General features: G+C 37.6%; 1 protein-coding gene across 13 annotated transcripts in view; it reads right to left on the bottom strand.

Annotated features, from left to right (window-relative positions):
• Positions 1 to 20,537, bottom strand: part of ADGRL3 (adhesion G protein-coupled receptor L3) — an 801,456-nt gene that overhangs the window by 105,819 nt on the left and 675,100 nt on the right. For all 13 annotated transcript variants that reach the window (XM_059384586.1, XM_059384618.1, XM_059384626.1 and 10 more), the window contains 4 exons: positions 13,969 to 14,152; positions 12,885 to 13,007; positions 6,617 to 6,825; positions 5,730 to 5,906 (listed from right to left, as the gene is read on the bottom strand). In XM_059384586.1, the coding sequence (XP_059240569.1) occupies positions 5,730 to 5,906; positions 6,617 to 6,825; positions 12,885 to 13,007; positions 13,969 to 14,152 (693 nt within the window). The remainder of the gene's footprint in view (positions 1 to 5,729; positions 5,907 to 6,616; positions 6,826 to 12,884; positions 13,008 to 13,968; positions 14,153 to 20,537) is intronic.

Genomic DNA, 20,537 nt, shown 5'->3' with positions numbered 1-20,537 from the left:
TCATTCTGATGGCTTACAGTCCTTCTACTCTAGACCCTTCGACTTTTTCCACTAATGCAATTTCTCTCTAATGCTTTCCACTGAAGTTCCTCAGACACATCAGAATCTCCCTGGTTTTAACAAAATCTTACATGTTTGACCATTTTTGGAACCATTTTCTTTTTGTGGAATATTCCATATTTGGAGGGTATTCAATTTGCCAGTTTCTACTATCTTTCCCTAAATAAGTACTTAAAGTACTATACACTAGTTACAGTTTTTAATCTCTAGCTCTCCCTCAATCCCAACACGCTATATATGGTAAAATTAAAAAAAATAATAAGCATAAAAATTTGACAATGGAAGTGTATAACCTTAAGCATCATACACTAAACATATTATTTTTTACTAATAAAATCATTGCTTAAACTCAAAATGACTTTTTGGAATTTAAAGAATAAAAAATATTATTTTTTAAAAATAAGTACTTTCCTTCATAAGCAACTGCAGAATCTTGCAACATGAAACTACTTATTTTCATCCAGCTTAGAAAAAGTTTAGCTATAAAATATTTGACACGCCGAATCTATGGTATGACATTAAAATTTTCTAAATTGTCACTGTGATGAATCAATACTAAATAAAGAAATAAACGCAATGATTTCAAACAGCAAAATCAATGTTTATACCTGGACTGGAGTGAATTTGGGGTGGGGACAATAAGATAAATTAAATTAAAAAAAAAAAACAAAACACAGAAAGAGAAAGATGCAAGCATCAAACTAAGGAAGTGAAGCCTTTTAAAAATAATAAAGGGGCACCTGGGTAAGTCAGTCAGAAAGGATAAGCCCGCAGCCTTCCCCTGCTCGGTGCTCTCTCAAATAAACAAATAAATCTTTAAAAAAGGGGGGGGGCACCTGGGTGGCTCAGTGGGTTAAAGCCTCTGCCTTCAGCTCAGGTCATGATCCCAGGGTCCTGGGATCGAGCCCCGCATCGGGCTCTCTGCTCAGCAGGGAGCCTACTTCCCTTCCTCTCTCTGCCTGCCTCTCTGCCTGCTTATGATCTGTCTGCCAAAAAATAAATAACAATCTTTAAAGAAAAAAAAGAAAATCAATGTCAAGTTGAACTAATAGGAGAAAGTTATTATTATTATTTTTTAATTATCTCTCAAAGAATTACAATTTGAGTAGAGGAAAGAGATAGAAACTGTCAACTCTTTTCTAAAGCATTTGTTATAATGCTTTACAAAATCACAGTAGAAATCTTAATCAGTTGGTTTGAAACTTACACTCCTGTAAACTAAAATACTCCTCCCACAAAGGATGTTCACAAAAACAATCACTAGTAAGAGAAGAGATAGACGATTGAATTTGATGTATTTAATATTCTGCTGAACAACAGACAAATCAACCTGTAGCTGATTCACAATAATGGAAAGGTTTTAAAATACCATAGATACTATATCAGTTTAGTATAAATTACCTAAATTTCTATAATGATTACTTTTAAAACATATGTTTTATTTGTTTATTTGTGAGAAAGAGAGTGCAGGGTCCTGAGCAGGGGGAGGGGCAGAGGGAGATGGGGAGAGAGAGAAATCCCAAGCAGACTCCCTGCTCGGTGTGGAGGCCAAGGTGGCGCTCAATCTCAGGACTCTAGATCATGACCTGAGTGGAAATCAAGAGTCCGATGCTTAATGGACCGAGCTACCCAGGCTCAGAATGATTACTTTTGTAATCATTCTGATTACAAAAATGAATGATTTTTGTGTCTAAAAAATCATTCATTTGGAATGATTACTTTTGTGTCTAAAAGAGAAGACAATCAGATGTTTCCTTAGACAACATAAGTACAGCAAAGTCAGAAATAGTTAACCAGTAAAATTGCCACTTTAGCTAGAAGCATCCCCTTTCTTCTTTAACCTCCCTAAAAGGATCTAGTTATTGTTAAAAAGTAAACCATAGGCCCAAAATGGCATTACTCAGGCCAAGTCACCAAAGGTATCAAGCCCCTATATTGGGCTTCATACCTAACCTACTTGCAGTTTCAACCTCCCTTAGAAATGTAAGTCTTACCTAACCAGTCAGGAATTTTCTGATTAACACCAATGAGGTCATCTGTCACATGGGTCCTCTCCATTCCCCCAAAGATGAGGTAATTCCATCTAACAAGACCCCCTATATTTCCCACAAGGGAAAATGACCTTGACTGAAACCATCCTTTCCTTAATTTTGCTAATACATTACTTCCTCGCCCTACCCTCTGCTATAAAAACCTTCCATATTATACAAATCGGTGGGGTTCCCCTCTACTTGTTAGATGGGACACTGCTTGATTCATGAATCCCTTAATAAAGCTAATTAGATCTTCAAACTTAGTTGAATTTTTCTTCTTTAAAATTTTGAGATCTCTCTTACCATCCCATTCAAAAATCAGTCTTCACCCTTCTCTCCCTTGGTAAATTACGAATTCCCCAAGGTCAGGAAACGGTCTTGCCTTATTTATTCCTCACAGTATGCTGTGGGGGTGGGGTAATCTGAAATTTTAAATAAAGTGGACAGGGTGAGCCTCTTTGAGAAGGTGACGGTGAAGCCGAGACTTAAAGGGGATGAGGACGTTGGCTGTGGTGGCTGTTTGGGAGGGGGAGGTGGGGGGGCACTCTCCAGTCTAATACCTGATGTGTTTGTGGAAAGGCAAAGTGGCCTGTCACGGCTGAAGCCAAGTGTGCTAGAGGAAGAGTCCTAGGGAAGGATGTCGAAAGATGTGAAGAGGCCAAGATCTGGCCCCTTTCTTGTTTCTTATTGAGGCAACGAGTCAGTTCAGACTGGATCAAAAGTCTGAAGTACCTGATTGGCATTTTAAAGGGATTACAGAGCGACTTTTTGAGAAGGAATCAGACTGGTGAGAAGGTCTGACTCACAGTGGAAGAGCAGCCCTCTGGCAACTCTACTGAGTATAAATTTAGGAGGGACATGGAGAGAAGCAGAGAGACCAACTAAAGGGCTGTCGCTAGAAAGTGAAGGCTAGATACCAGGGCCGGAAGCTAGATGGTAGTGGCGAAGGTGGTGAGCACTTGTCCGGTCCTTGATCTTGCAGTATACGCTGGGGGTACCCCTGGGGCTGGGTGTGCAGTGTGAGCAAAAAGAAACAAATAAAAAATGGTGCGGGGCTTGGGGCCTGCTGGAAGGGCAGAGCGGCCCTTCAGTGAGAAGTCTCAGGCGTATCAGAAGTGTAGTTCTGGAATTGAGGCCCTTATTAGAAGTCTAAGAGGATAGGACCAGTCAGCAGTTGACTCTGTGATTCTGGAGTTTAAAAATGGAGACGGGGGGTGCACCTGGGTGGCTCAGTGGGTTAAAGCCTCTGCCTTCGGCTCGGGTCATGGTCGCAGGGTCTTGGGATCGAGCCCCACATCGGGCTCTCTGCTGAGTGGGAAGCCTGCTTCCTCCTCTCTCTCTGCCTGCCTCTCTGCCTACTTGTGATCTCTGTCTGTCAAATAAAAAAAAAAAAATTAAAAAAAAATGGAGACAGAAAATCTGGGAATCATGAGATGCTAAGAGCCACATGGCTGGCTACAGGAGCTCACATAGGGGCAAAGAACAGATAATGCCTATCGTAGATCTAATTACACGTGGGTCCAGAGCAACAATGAGAGGTCACGGCGATGAGAAGGAAGAGGAAGCTAAGAGGGATCAGGGGCCCAGGAAGGAGAGAAACAGGAGGGAGGGGTGCACCCAAGGCAAAGAGAAGAAAGTGTTGCAAGAATGCGGTCAGTGCAAGTTCTGCACACGTTGCCTTCCTAAGTACATTCTGCCTGCCCTTCTTCAGAATGGGACATTCTTTTGATAAGCCCTTTCTGACCAACCCTGCCTTCTTAGATGATGCTCCCCTGTATTGCAGAATCACAGGGGAGGTCTCCATGTCAACACGCAAAAAATGCTGCTGAAAGAATGAAGGAAGTGCTCAATGAACGGCAGAGAAGCGCAGATGACCGGTGAGGACGGCGCGTACAGGGCACAGGCGGCGCCTGGAATGAAGACCGACACGTCAGGGTACCACAGCTTAACGGCGACAGCAGTGAGGTTACTCGGCTCACTCCTCTCCCTCTCCTCCCAGGCTCATCAAGCCCAACTATCCCCTATAATCTCGTTTCCTTCATACATCTTCCTGCGGAGTTAGAAAGCGACAACTAGCAAACAATAAATATCTATTCCAACGGGTGGCTGGATTTCTCATTGTGCACAAACAGACTGGTGTTCTGTTTGAGGAATTAGTCTCATGCAAGTTTGGTTAGTGTGTTTCTCTCTGGACCGGTGGTGGTATTCAATCTGTTTGTTTTCTGTTTCTCAAGTGCCAAAACCAAGCTGTGAGATCCAAATGCGGCTGACTGGCACCCGCGGACGTCTACGGTACAGAAAACTGGGACATCCATGCTGTGTGACTGACTGCTACGTGGAAATACTGATTTGCATTTATTTTGTCTCTTGTCGACATGTGATAATGGTCAGAGCCAGAATTCTTGTATAATGGATCGAGGAGAGGGTGCTAAAAATGATATTTTGTTGTTTCAAATATGGCCCATTTTTCTGACTTTGAATTTATTCCCTAAATGGAAAAATAGAATCCTAGAAGCCTCACTAACATGTTCCAGGTTGAAACCTAACATTTGTTAGTATAGCTAGTCTTGCTAAACTACATCAATTTGTAATGCTTTGACAAAATAAGGTATGTAGTCCTTCAAAGACCAAAACGTAAACTATGCTGACACAGCTAAGGTAATTTACGTGTAAGGTGCTAACAGGGTTTGGATTGGGTCTTCCTCTGGGATACCCATACCATATCCAAATTCATGTGTCAAGGAAAATTTTGGATGAAATTATTTGGAAAAATGACACCGAGTAGATAAAACCTGTGCCACAGTTTTTACTTTTGGAAAACATGTTGGAGAGTAATCCTTCCTCTCTTTTTATTGACATCAGGGAGATGAGAACAGAATTTGCAAGTGTATAATTTCTTGTTACTAATCCATCAGTCTCTATAAACAAGCTAATAAGCTCTTTGCATTTTTTATACCTTTTGTATTGTTATGTCCTAAATATAACTGAAACCTAAATCCCCTTCATGCCCTCCCCTACCCATGGCAGCCAGAGTCATGCCCGAGGACACTGATGCAGCCACATGAGCTGTGTGTCTGACTTTGGAAACCCTATCACCTGGATTTTTCCCTAGAATGGGTTTTCTTGAATGGAGAAAACCCATTACATTATATTAGCGTTTCCTACACCCTTTGCATTACAGGCATTGCTAATCGTGCTCATTAATAGCTGCTTTTCCAAGAGTCAGTTTGGCAGTATTTGATGTCAGACCTGGTTCTTAACCCCACTGCAGTGGTCTTTTGTCCTGGTGTCCTATACTTTGATTTGTTCACATGGTCTCCTTTGGTCATATGAACTAAAAACAGTGGAGACTAAGGGAAATTGTTATAAGTACACTTTTATTTTATAAGTGAACTGCAATTTTATAAACTATGTTGACAATAGAACAAAAACAAAAACAAAAAACAAAAAACAAATAAAAAAAACTATTTGAATCACCCAGGAAGAAGATACGGTTGAACTCCAGAGAATTTTTTAACAAAATTAATAAGAAAGTGGAAAGCCTTTGAAATAAGACTGGCCTGTGGGATTAGGACTTCTTACAGTGATATCCTGACCGTATGCTTAGATATCTTTACTTTATGGCATACATCTTACCTTAACTTCCACGTGTGCCATCAGTACTGCAAAATTGGTTAGGTGATTACAAGAGCAGGTAGTATGTGTCTTATTTGTTGTCAGAAGCCGGCAGCCTTGTGTTGACCAATAACCTGTCATTGTGCGCTTGGAATAGCTCCAAAATGAACAGTTAGGGTTGAAATTCTCCTCGGACTGCTACAGAGGGGAAAAAAAATCAAGAAAGCCAATAACTACTTTATGATCACATACATTAGATAAGCATTTTCTTTACATCTAACACACCTTATACTCTGTTCCAACTTTTGTGGAGATGTACACCACTGTTTTTCAGATTAAATAGGCTTCAGTAAGCCTAGGCAAATTTGAACATATATTGTTGTTTATTTTCCCTAATTAGAGGTGAGTTTGCCTTTTAAAAAATTAATATTATTGGAATACTAGTATCAATGTCTCAGAATGACTTTAACTAATTTCAAAGTAACATACACCATAAAGAATTTTATTACTCTAAACAATTTCTGAAAAGATGGTCTTTAGAAATCTTTGTTCACTTTAAAATACAATCTTTGTACATACCTAAAAATACATTCAAGCACAAAGACATAATTACTTGTGACATCATATGTGAAGCCATGTCCAATTCCACTAAATATGCTGTTAATTCTTTTTAATTATGGAGACACATTTAGAAATCCATCTACAAATATTTTTATCAGAAGCATTTATATATTCAAGAGTTCTTCCCCTCCCTCATCTTAGAAAAGAAAAACCACCACTATCATTTCATAGATAATGAATTGCTAACTGTCAAATAATAGGAAAAATCAAAGGAAAATTAGTTCATGTTCACGCTGTAACAGATACAGACAATGTGGACAACTAAACTTATCATGGCATTTTCTTACCTTAATATGTTTAACAGTGAACACCACAGGATCAGCTAAATAAACCTTATTGCTGAACTCTTTGTTTATTGCTGCTGTAATAACAGGGGAATTGACAATAACAGAATGATTGGTGGACATTGCCTCTGTTCCCAGCTTCACGCTGGCGTTCTCCGTGGACAAATAAGGGCCCAAGTTGTTGTAGAGGACAAAGGCCACTCTGATCTCTCCTGAAAAAGATGTAAATGTGAATTATAAGTTGGGAAGGAACTCTGATTACTTTGTACATTCCACCAAATTTAGATACTTCTAATTAAATTATAATCAAATCCATACAGTATACATTCACAACAAAATTAAGCATTCATTTTAACCAAAGTGCCAAGATATTCATGAGAAAAGGAATGTCATATGATGCTGAAAAACAATCTATCAGTATTTTAAAAAGTGAATGAATCGCTCTGTATTCAAAACTTAAAGACTTAGGGGTGCCTGGGTGGCTCAGTGGGTTAGAGCCTGTCTTCAGCTCAGGTCATGGTCCCAGGGTCCTGGGATCCAGCCCAGCATCGGGCTCTCTGCTCAGCAGGGAGCCTGCTCCCCGCCCCCGCCGTCAGCCTCTCTGGCTACTTATAATCTCTGTCTGTCAAATAAATAAAATCTTAAAAACAAACAAACAAATAAACTTAAAGACTTAAAGACAGATCATAGACCTAAACATAAAAACCAGAACCATAAAACTTATAGAACAAAATAGAGGATCTTTGTGATCTTGGAGTAGGCAATGATGACTTGAATAGGATCCAAAAGACATTAACCATAAAGGAAAGAAAGAAAGGTAAACTACACTTTATCAAAATTTAAAATGTGTCTATCAAAATATTATATCAACAATATTATTTATTATTAATAATATATCATACTTTATATAATATATTATGTATATTATATATTATGATATAAAATATAATATACATATTATATTATTATATTAATTGTTATATTAATTGTTATATATTATATATATAATATATATTGTTATATAATATAACAATTATATTAATTGTTATATTAACAATAATATATATTAGACTCCTGACTATATATAGGGTTTCTCCTAATCAACAAAAAAAATGAATAAATAAGACATGAAAATGGCAAAAGACATAAACACATACTTCAGAAAAAAAGATACATGAAAGGCTAGTAGAAACAGGAAAAATTATCACCATCATTAGTATTTCTGGAAATAAAAATGAAAAAACATACCAAGATACCATCTCATAACCACGAGGATTTCTAAAATCAAAATGACTGGTCACACTAACATTATAAAGATGAGGAACAGCTATAGCTCCTGCACACTACAGGTGGAAATGAGAAGTAGTTCAGCTATTTGGAGAAATGGTGATTTTTTTTCTGTGAAGTTGTACATATCTACCTTTCCTAGATAAGCGAAAATATAAATCTATAAAGAAAAAAAAACTTGTATAAGATGAATAGCAACCTTATAATATCTGCCAAAGGGAAACAAGTAAAAATCTATCAACAGACAAATGAATTACAGCATACGAATATAATGGAATAGACTGTGCCTCAACGAAGAACAACCGATAGAACAAAGAAGAAACTACCATTAGAGCATGATGACAGAATCCCCAAAATACTGTGTTTGGTTAAAGAACACAGACAGAAAAGAGCACATACTATATGATTTCACTTGTGTGAAGTCTAAGAACAGGTAAAATTTGTCTATAGAGATCGTAATGAGAGTAGTTGCATCAGATGGGGAGAGGTGGTAAGAAGACTGGAAACGGGTAACAATTTCCGAGTAATAGAAGAGATTTTTATCTTATTTTAGGTAATATTACATTGGAATGTGCAACTGTCAGATACATCAGGCTACATTCTTAAGGGATATGCATTTTATTTTATGTGAATTTTATTTCAATTGCAGTGAAAACAACCATAACAAGGACTCAAAATCCTTATCTGTTATCGAACACAATTACCATATTCTTCAAAAGTCACTTTCTCCACATATCCTTCCACCTTATTTTTTTCTCTTATTACTATCTCCCACTTGCATTCCTCTGTAAAATTAACCTTCTTTTAACATGGGGAGGAAGGGCAGAGGGAGAGGGAGAAGCAGGCTCTGCTGAGCAGGGAGTCCAATGCGGGGCTCCATCCCTGGTCCTGGGATTATGACCGGAGCTGAAGGCAGATGCTTAAACGATTGAGCCACGCAGGTGACATGTTTTTGATCATATCATTTTCTTTCTTAAAATACATCAAGCCCAGGGTGCCTGGGTGGCTCAGTAGGTTAAAGCTTCTGCCTTCCGCTCAGGTCATGATCCCAGGGTCCTGGGATCAAGCCCCACATCGGGCTCTCTGCTCAGCAGAGAGCCTGCTTCCTCCTCTCTCTCTCTGCCTGCCTCTCTGCCTACTTGTGATATCTTTCTGTCAAATAAATAAATAAAATCTTTAAAAAAGTAAAATAAAAAAAATAAAATACATCAAGCCCTATGTCTTACTTCCAGTATGAGTTCATAGAGGCTCTGTCCTGATAGCTGCTGTCCAGATAGGCACTGTCCTGACTATCACAGAAGTCTCAATCCTTATCCCTGAATCTTAGGAGTCAAGTGGAAATAAGAACAAGGAAATTTTAATAGATTTCTTTTGAGGAGGGGAGGGGGCTGTCCAACATCGAAACTGTGCTCCCCTGTTTGGAAAATTCCCAATTATTGGGGATTTATAGACACAAAATGGATGCACACTGGCTTTCCCAGCCCGTTTTGCAAAGAGGTTGCTCTGGACACCAGACCTCAATGCCTCCCATCATCTGCACTCGTCTCTGACTTCAGATGAGGAGCTGGTGACACGAGGAAGCGGGCGGTGATGCAGCAGCACCGGCTTTCACTTACGCCTCACTCGTGGCAGCCGTGACATCGCCAGCAATGATGCCATGTGATGCTATGGGCTGCTGTCAGCCTCTAAGCTCTTGCTGGTTTTCTGGGCCCAGTTCTCCAGCCTGCTCATTGATCCTATGAGATACCCATATCCTTTCAGTAATTTAGCAACGAGATTATAAGAGCTACATAAAGGAAAGGGCCATTTTAAAATTTCCAATCCACATGTGTTAACATGTACTCAGGAAAGAGCAGTAATTCACTAAATATTTCTTGTCTGTTACAACACAGCATTTAAGTTTAGTGCTTTTCTCTAGATTTAATATGAAAATACTAAGTTTTGGAAGGTTACACTTCAGAAGAACATCTTTCTCTCCCCTCCCCCTTTGACAGTAACAACGTTTATTTTAACTGGTTGATAGCCAGTTGATAATTCCTACCAATTTCTACCTATAGGACAGTGTCATGTTGATATCCCCACCTTGTTTTATCAATGCATTTGGTCATGTATAATTGTTACAGATTCTGCACTCCAAAATTAATGTTTAAATGTGACCTAACACACACACACACACACACACTACTTTAGAAAATAAAATAAATGAGTATAAAACAAAATATGACTAATATAACCATATTTTGATTGCCAATAGCTTTATATCTACTAGTTCATACACTTATTTGAGAAATTCTTAGAGAGTTTGTCCATGTGCCAGGCACAAGTGTTACATATAACAGATGACAAGTAAGAAGAGATCCCTGTTCTCATGAGCTTACCACTTAGAAAGAAAGTCGGATAATAAGCAGGCAACTTAATAATAATAATAATAATATTTCATATGATGTTAAGTGAATAATCACCATGAGGAAGCATTAGTATAAAGTGGCTAATGGGAAAAAAGCAATTAGAAAAGAATGGTGTACCTTCAGGGAGACAGAGAAAAACTTCCCTTCTTAAAGAGGTAACATTTATGCTGAACAGTAAATGATAGAGAAGCTTCTATGTAAAGAAATGTAAAAATTACATCCCAGGAAGAAAACAAAATGCAGAAATCTGACACAGAAACACTCTTGGTGTTTTCAAGACTAGATCAGAGAGAATCCTTGTGCACTGTTGGTAGGAATGTAAACTGGTACACCACTGTGGAAAACACTGTGGAGGTGCCCCCCAAAATTAAAGATAAAACTACCATATGATCCAGTAATTCCACTTCTGGGTTTTTATCTGAAGGAAACACACTAATTCAAAAAGATCTCTGTACCCCATGTTCATTGTAGCATTATTCAGAAGAAACAACCTTAGTGTCCACTGATAAGTGAATGGATGAAAACAATGGAATATTACTCAGCCATTAACAAAGAATGATATCTTATTATTTATGATAACAGGAATGGACCTTGAGGGCATTATGCTAAGTGAAGTATGTCAAAAAGAAAGATAAGTATTATATATTCTCACTTATATATGGAATCTTAAAAAAAATAAATAAATAAACTAAATTCATAGATACAGAGAACAGACTGGTGGCTGCCTTTGGCAGGGGGTGGTGGATAGGCAAAATGGGTGAAAAAGCTCAATAAGTGCAATCTTCCAGTTATAAATAAATGTCATGGGGATGTAATATATGGCATAGTGACTATAAGTTAAAAATACTGTATTATGTGTTTTGAAAGTTGTTGAGGAGTTCAATCTTAAAAGGTCTCATCACAAGAAAAAAATAAAACTGTATGTGGTGATAAGTGTGAACTAGACTTACTGTGGTGATGATTTTATAATATATACAAATATCGAATCATTATATTGTATTCCTGAAACTAATATAAAGTCCCATGTCACTTCTAGCTCAATAAAAAAGAAAAAGGATCAAGACTAGACTGAGTCACAGAGAGCAGGTTAAAGACAGACAGGAAGTCGGGCAGATGAGGCAGGAAAGAAGTGGACAAGCACTTGGTAGCCTAGTGAAATCCTCTGATTTTATTCTGAATGCAACCGGAAGCAAACTGGTCAGATTTACATTTCCAGAAGATCCTTGTCAACAGGATATTCTGTCGGGAGGCAGGAAGAGTGGAGAGAGGGAAGCCAGCTGGAAAGCTAATGCAGAAATCTGATTTTGCTTTGTAGAAAATCTTATTATAGCCTCAAAATTCATATAGTCAAATTAGCAATATAATGACTTAGGAGGTCACTTATATGATTTCCAACCTTAAAAGAATTCTGTTCTGTTGACAACAGCCACAATTTGTTTTGTCTTGGTATTATTCAACAGGCTTTTCTTTTTTTAAAACTATGCACCCTGGGGCGCCTGGGTGGCTCAGTGGGTTGGGCCGCTGCCTTCCGCTCAGGTCATGATCTCAGGGTCCTGGGATAGAGCCCTGCATCGGGCTCTCTGCTCAGCGGGGAGCCTGCTTCCTCCTCTCTCTCTGCCTGCCTCTCTGCCTACTTGTGATCCCTCTCTCTCTGTCAAATGAATAAATAAAACTATGCACCCTGCACCATGAGTTGGTTGCTACAGCCTGAGGTCATCTTCCCATCATCTAAAAGGTCAAAGGTCTCATTTAGTTGGCAAAAAGTATGTTTTTAAAAATTTAATACTAGGGACACCTGGGTGGCTCAGTCGGTTAAGTGTTTGCCTTTAGTTCAGGTCGTGATCCTAGGGTCCTGGGATGGAGTCCCACCTCGGGCTCCTTATTCAATAGAGAACCTGGTTCTCCCTCTGCCTGCTGCCCCCCTGCTTGTGCTCGCTCTCTCTCTCTCTCTCTCTCTCTCTGACAAATAAATAAATAAACTCTTTAAAGAAAATTAATACAGTAACAACTTGAGACATATGTTCTCTATGATTTTATTTAATTCTCATTATATTCAGTGAATTTAATCTAGTATCAAACTGACCTATATTGACCAGTACCTTTCCCCCAACTCACCTTCTCACATTTTAAATTTTCTGTATGCTTTTCAAAAGAAACTATAGAAACACTTTCAAAACTAGTGAATAAGGAAAACAATACAACTTTAAAATGAGAAATAAAATTTCCATTAAAAGTTTTAGAAACTAAATCTGTCAACTCAGAAAGAGTTACTCCTTTCAAGAAAAAAAGTCAGATATCTGGATGTTGTTGTTCATTAATTCCTCTCAGATTCAAGTTTCTGACATTGTACTGCAACTGAAAATGCACAGAACAATTTCCAAATCTGAGAATTTTGTAGAGCAAATACATTGCAATGTTTTGGGGGCAAGATAGGAAAGAGGAGGAAGAGAAGAGATAGAATAGTTGAGTGAGAGTAAGAGAGCTTTTGGATAGCAGATCTAAACCCCCAAGCCAAGAAACAAAGCGCTGATGACGAGTTCCATCTCACAATGCTTAACAAATAAACTCTAACCTACCGTTTCGACCATTTTGTTTTAAAGTATTTGCGGAGAGCTGGATAGTGCTTCCGTGACCCATGTTTTCCGGAAATTTTAGGTCTTCTAAGTTTCCTTCCGTGCTCAGTCTTGCAACTTCCAACTCTGTTAATGGCAAAGAGTTATCAGTACTCATTGAGAAATACACCAAAGCTAAGATGATTTCCCAAATTACTGAAATATCTCTGAAATCAAAATACTGGAATTAATATTCTACTAATTTATAGTAGTCAAAATGAATAGTAGTTCAATGTTCCATTTCAAAAGTATTTCTTTAGTACTTTATTCTTAAAAATAAAACAAAAACTTTTAAATAGGTAAATAAGAACACAAATATATCAATTATAAAGCCTAAAATTTAAAATCAAGCTTAAATCCTTATGTTTTGTCAACTTTGTCACTATATCTTCAAAGTATTGTTACTATATCTTCAAAATGTTATCTTTCTTTTGTGAATTAAGTAAAAGTCTCTTTATACTCTAGAACTGCACTATTGTATCAATATTGATCGATCTTTAAATCTAATAAGTTTGAAACAACTTTATCAAATCTTCTGAAATAAAACTGTCAGCTACATCCTTATGCACAATAAAAATAGATTTATACTCCTTATGAGCCAATAACACAATTACAAAAAAAACACTGTTTTATCACCTTCACTGAAATGAGTGATTTTTTATAATACATAATTCAGAGATATTCTTATCATAACTGATGTGACCCACAGGCACTGTTAGGAGGATAAATTTTAAATAGTACAATGCAGACATCGATACACATGGACATAAAAAACTAATTAGCTAACTAAAGGACCTAACTGTGAGTGATCTCAGGCTAATATATCCAATATTGGGATATCCTAAGAAGGATACCACACATGTTTATGAGGAATGACTTTTAAGCCAATGGCAGGTGATATACTTCTAATTATAGAAAAAAGAAAACCACTTAACTCCACTGAAATAAAAGTCACTCATAATACCCACACTACCACAGAAATTTTTTTTCTTTCTCTCCTCTGCTGTCCAAGGGTCTCCGGTCCTTCTGTGTAACAAAGGCCACTTACGAATATTGTCTGTGTTCTCCCTGACAATGTCAGTCTTCAAAAGGTTATCGGCCAGGACAAAAGCACTTTCCTCCACAGTGTCAAGCAACATGGTCGCTGCCCGTAGCTGATCGCTTGTAGTCAGGTCTCTCCATGCATTTGAGGCTTGTGGCTGGAGAAGGTTGTTAACTGTCTCGACCATCGCCTACAAGAGGATGAACAAAATGACAGAGGTCTCTAGTGAACTCACAGAGCTGTCAGAAATCCAGGTGTACATGTTGCTCAGCAAGCAAGGATCAGCGGTGTGCATGAGTTCAGTATTGTCCTAGCCTCCCCTGTGACTTGCTGCAGCAGAAGCATTCATTATTATGTTCTGTTAAAGCCCTAGCTGAGACTGCAAGGCAAGAGAAAAACCAGCTTTTGTTTTGAAGGACAACAAATAGATCCATGCTTGCTTCTTAGAATCAATAGCAAAGGCTTCAATAAGACTATAATCACATAATTAAATTATTTGGCTGTGGAACTGCTGGCAAGTCATTTAAGCCAACACTTTTATCATATCACCCACAAAAAAATCATTTTTTTCCCCTACATATCACCATAAAACTAAATGCTGAATGTAGCAGAGGTTAAAGGGATGACAACAGACAGGACAATACAAGAATTTGTTGCCTATAAGTTGAGGACTCACTGAACAAGCCAACTTTTTTTTCTTAGCCAGCTGGGAAAATGCAAGAATGGGAAAAATATCAAAGCATACATACTCCCAGGGGCTTGGGATATGTTATGTGTGAAGAAAAACTTTCTTCATGCTGTTTAGTATTAGGGAAGGGAATAAACAGCTGGAACTTGCTACCTGTGGCCCTCAGGTGTTTTCCTTTAAAAAAAATCAGCAGTAGGTACACATAGAGATAAAAAGCCACAGTTCTCATTGCTTCCTCCAAAAGAATCATCTCCCTCGTTACAATTTATATATTTCCTGTGGTTAGGTTTATGCTCTAGGTTACAAAGGAAAACAAAACAAAACAAAAAAACGGTTCTCCCAATAAGGTCTTCTCAAGGTTTTATTCAAATACAGAATTGCAAAATATATAACACCTGCAGTTTGAAAGTGATCATCCCTGAATCCAATGATTATGAAATATACATCCAATCGAGAAAAAATTTGAATAAACAGCCAACACAGGCAATTTCTAGGCAGCGCATGGGTGTTTTAGAACAAGCCTCGTCTTATTGACACATTGGCAGAAGGATTAGGAGAGATTGAAGAAATACCCATTGCACTGCCGTGTTTTCTTCTGGCTGGTGTTTTCATAGTAACCGACTCACAACTGTTAAAAATTCAGCTTCATAATGAAACACCTTGGCTGCCAATTAACACCAGCTTCAAAAACTAATTTGCCTTTTGATAAGAGTTGTTTTTTCTTGATATTTTTCCCAGCTACTCCAAGTTCTGGCCAAAAATCAACATCATTGGACTTTCATGTAAACTAGTCTTACTTGCAACTTGAGTACTTTGCATCATTTAAAAACAAACAACAAACAAAAAAACACCAAAAAAAAAAAAATTCTCATGAGTTTAATAACTGGGCGTTTTCACATAGTGTGCTTAGTTCTGCCATGTGTTCTGAGTTTAAAGCATGACCTAGAAGCCAGACAAAAGCATTGCCATTCACAACAAAATGATTTGCTTTCCAGGAAGTTCTCTATAGTGATAATGCCAAGAGGATATGCCAAAAAGGAGGTGCCACATAGGAAACAAATGAACAAAAACAAGTTTAGGTATTTTCAGAAGCCAAAGAACATCGACCTCCAGGGTGCAAAGAAGTATTCTTTCTGTGATTAGATGATGCTCTGAATTCATTAGAAATGCTCTGAAAATCCCATACACAACAGAAATTATGCCTGTTCTTTAAGGAGCAGCCATTGTAAGATTACTGAAGAATCTTACACGGAGGAAGTCTTATCTCAGGGAAAATTTTATTGGGGATAATGCAACATTGTTGCTCTGCCCTTTATTGTTTTCAACTTTTTTTTTTTTTTAATTTAAGAAATGCAAAAGGAAGAAGAAAGGAAAAAAAAAACACAAGAAAAATAAACAACTGGGGTTCCTGGGTGGCTCAGTTGGTTAAGCAACTGCCTTGGCCTCAGGTCATGATCCTGGAGTTCCAGGATAGAGTTCCACATCAGGCTTCCTGCTGGGCAGGGAGTCTGCTTCTCCCTCTGACCCTCCCCCTTCTCATGCTCCCTCTTTCTCTCATTTTCTCTCTCTCTCTTTCAAATAAATAAAATCTGAAAAAAAAAAAAAAGAAAGAAAGAAAGAAAAAGAAAAAGAAATAACTATGGTCAACTCTGAGAATGTTCTAAATAGCCACCTGTTTACAATAGACTGCATTAGGTAAAATACCATGCTTGAATTGCCAATCAAAGGAACCCCAATTATCTTAGTTTTGCCTACAAAAATGTATGTAGTACAATATTTTCATAGTTATAAATTTTAAGTACATTTATGACAATTCTTTCTTCCCAAATAAATCAGGATCTTTAAAGAAGTTTTTTATTAAAGCCCAAAAGATTTCAAAGTTTATTATAGAAATGATAGACATAATATTTGGTCCTAAAACCTTAGATAGGTTAGGCACAAATCTAATATTTATTTATTCTTCTTTAAAAAGCACATGTTGTGGGGCACCTGGATGGCTCAGTCGTTGAGCATCTGCCTTCAGCTCAGGTCATAATCCCAGGGTCCAGGGATCAAGCCCTACAACAGGCTCCCTGCCCATTGGGGGAGGCTACTTCTCCCTCCCCCTCTGCCCTGCTCCCCCTACTTGTGTGCTCTCTTTGTGTCAAATAACTAGATAAAATCTTAAAAAAAAGAAAAAAAAGCATTTAGTGTGATTGCTTAAATATCAACATAAGGAAATTTTAACACATGGAATTCTGTCGTGCAAAAACCAGAATATGGAATTGGGAAACCCATCTGCTGAGCTTGTACCTGGACTGTGCCACTTAACTAGCTGTATGATGTTGTGCAAGTTACTTCACTTGTCTGCAGTTGATACACAAATCAGAGAGGATAGGACAACCATTTTGTACTACATGGCGATACAGATGCATTTATGTGGGCTGGCTCATAACACATGTTCAAGGTGTAACCTTACATGGACTTTCATTGGATATCTAAGTCCAGCTTAGGCGGAAGAGAGAGCTTCACTGACAGAAGCATAGCTTATACCTGATATTTACAAAATATCTGCTCTGAAGTGAGATCCCAAAGGATTAACTTCTAATGTAACCTTCATGAATCAACCTGTTTCACAACTTAACTACTAAAGACTCTATCACCTGAAGCTTTGAGGAAAAGGACAGGATGGGAACACGTGAATTAAATCATTCATAATGTGTATTTCAGAAGTTTGAACAGCACGGTTAAGTCAGTCTAATAGCATTAATGCAGTTTGTTTAAACTTTCCAGTGTTTGTTGACATGCCCCTGTTACCAGTTTAATGAAGGCCAATTACTCACACCCTTCAGTGACAGACGACTGTGTTTTGTTTGCCTTGTACATTTTTGCATTTGTAAGTTTACCCACAAATGATGACACTGTATCATCATATGTATGATATGTGTGGTTTTGTTTTTGTTTTGTCAAACTAGTTATTTGCATTGCTTTCATTAGTCCAACAACATCTCTTTAAAAACAGGTTGATTTTCATTTTATTTGGTTACAAGGACATTAGCTTAACTATGCTTAGAACCAAAGCTGAACAGGGAATGTACAATGAATTTGATTAAAGTGAGGTATGGAGACGTCACGTAGTGTCCAACAGCTCTCACTGACTTCTCTTTTTCTGCTATAAATAATTTTCTGATCTAAAATTTACATAATAAAGTTGAAAGAAAATACACTTGACCCAGCATTTATCATAAAGAAAGGACTTGATCCACGAGAACAAAAAAAAAAAAAGAAAAGAAAAAAAAAATCATCTAATGGTTTTGATGTGTACAGACTGAACTAATCTAAAATTTCGAAAATAAATTTAATCAACAATGTCCTTGTCAGAAACTAAATGTTAACTCACTTTATTTTCTTTTCCAAATCACTAGAAACTGAATAGGAGATGGCACTGGAAATCTGCATTCTAGTTGGCACTAAATTTCAGTGTGTCTTTGGACATATTTATGTTTTTAAACCAATCAACAAAGTGGGAGCTACATGAGAAAATAAGGTTCATTATGTTTCAAATTGAGAGAGTTAGGGGTTTTCTGCTATTACATATCACTCTTCTCATTATATAGTTTATGGCTGGACTTTAAAGTGACTTTTGACTGTTTCTAAAAATCAAATATAAGTTAGAAAGTGTAAAATTCACTTAGATTCCTACCATGATCATGAGCATACCATATCCTTCTGGACATATATTTGCAGGACACAACATTACTGGATCTTCTTATCATAAAACTCAGATCTGGGGCAAATTCATTTGACTAGTTTTACTTGTAGCATTTAATTATAGAATGTTTGTTAAAGGATGTTACAAAGTGTATTCTCATACTATTTCAAAAGGGAGGATTTACTTATTTGCTGACTACTGTGAAAATTTGGGGGATGGGGGGACCAGCTATATATCTCTCTAGGAACAACTGTTGTCTTTATTCCAAGAGGATGTGCTTGTGAAATATCCAGAATCAGCAATGAGAGTCCTATCAATGGCACTTCTGACCCAGGTGAGCAGTAAATCTTAAACTAAGTAAGCCAAGTCATCTGGAGAACTTAGTTATCTCTCTTTCCTCACTCGAAAACCTCCAAGCTAAAGACTCAAATAGAATGAATGCTTGTGAAAAGATGTGTAACGTTAAGGACTACAAGGGGTGGCTCAGTTGGTTAAGTGTGTCTTGGGCTCAGGTCATGGTATCAAGGTTTTGGGATTGAGTCCCGTTTGACAATGGGCTCCTTGCTCACCAGGGAGCCTGCTTCTCCCATTCCCTCTGTCTGTTCCCCCTGCTTGTGCTCTCTGTCAAATAAATTAATTAATTAAAAAAAAAAAAGATATGTAACTTTACCGCCATTGCATTTTTCTGAAAATGGGCTAATCATAAGCTCATCCAGGTTTTAGCTCAGGTACAAAGAAGTCTTCAATTATCAGTAAAGCTAAGGAGAATTACCCCACCCTTAAATCTGTTAACTGTTCTGTTTTCTTTGTATCATGAGTCATTATCTAAAGTATCTGAAATATATATTTATCTACATGGCTATTTCAGAACTCTCACTCAAGAAAAGGTAAGCTTCATGAGGGCGGCAACTCTGTGTCATTTATAAGTGCCCCAAACTCTGCCCAACACATCCTAAGTGTTCAATGAACGACTGCTTTCTAATGAAGAGTCATACTTCAGTGAGTCCTCTTCATTTTCATACCAGTAGGAAAAAAAATTTTTTTTCTGAAATTCTTGGTTTTATGAGAGCAAAGAATATGTAAGTACAAATGGGAAAACAAATCAAAACAAAAAACAAAAACAAAAAAACTCCAAAAAACCTAGTAACTGGTCAATATTATCTGAATCTTTATCATTTAGAGATTCAGTGCCATAATGGGTTCCCATTTTAGTACTTAGTCACCTTGAATAGAACTATCCATACTCATGGTCTGGCTTTCTAACGAGATTATGATGTTCTGAGGGGGAAGATCATGTTCACTGGTGTTTTCCGAGGGTAAATTTTAGTGCCTTTGAGACATTTCAGACACTCAAAAAATGCTCAGTAAGCAAAGATAACCTACTTTTACTAACAAATCATTAATGATCTTATATGTAATAAGAAAATGAAAACACCTTTGAGTTTGACAGCTTTTTGCCCTGTCTCCCAAGAGGGCCTCTAAGAGAATGAAGTGCTCAGATATCACAGGGTTTAAAGGGAAGACAGGCTGAATGAGAGGGAATTAAGAAGACAATCAGAGTTCAAAAGGAGAAAAGCAGAACCACAGGCTATTGTAGTAAATGCAAACCACAAGGCATAACAACAATATATTCTACAAAAAGCTTTCCAAAATGTTTTTAAGTGTACCAAAGCTCACTTTCAATGTAATTCAATGAGGTCCTATTAAGTATGTATGATATGCAAAAAACTAGGGAAGTCACTGTTGGAGGAGGTTAGGAAAGAGAGGAAAACATAGAGTCAGCTTTCAATGGGTCTACACTCCGAGGCAGAAGGTAAGCACAAAATAGAGCTAAGGACTCACAGCATATGGGACAAAAAGTAAAGAGGAAGGAAGATCAAGAAAAGATCCCAGAAGGTGCTTGATTTTGAGTTAGACACTAAAAGATGAATAGACTTGGCTCGATTATGATGAGGAGACTTGAGACTAAAGGGCATAGTAAGCAAGTTAATGACTAAAACAAAACAAAGCCGGTACTAAGGTGAAGAATGTTCTGGGTTTGGGATGAGGAGAGTGTGTGGTGCATGGAAAAAGAATATTAAAAGATGGGATAGTGGGAAAAATGGTAAGGAGCAGTTAGATCTTCAGGATGATAGAAGTTTGGGCTTTACTGCATAGAAAATATTCAGCCAGTAAATATTTTTAAACAAAGAAATT

Source organism: Mustela nigripes, chromosome 1, assembly GCF_022355385.1.
Source record: "Mustela nigripes isolate SB6536 chromosome 1, MUSNIG.SB6536, whole genome shotgun sequence".
Classification (NCBI taxonomy): domain Eukaryota; kingdom Metazoa; phylum Chordata; class Mammalia; order Carnivora; family Mustelidae; genus Mustela; species Mustela nigripes.
Note: the sequence above shows the minus strand (reverse complement) of the source record. Positions and strands in the feature narration are given on the sequence as shown.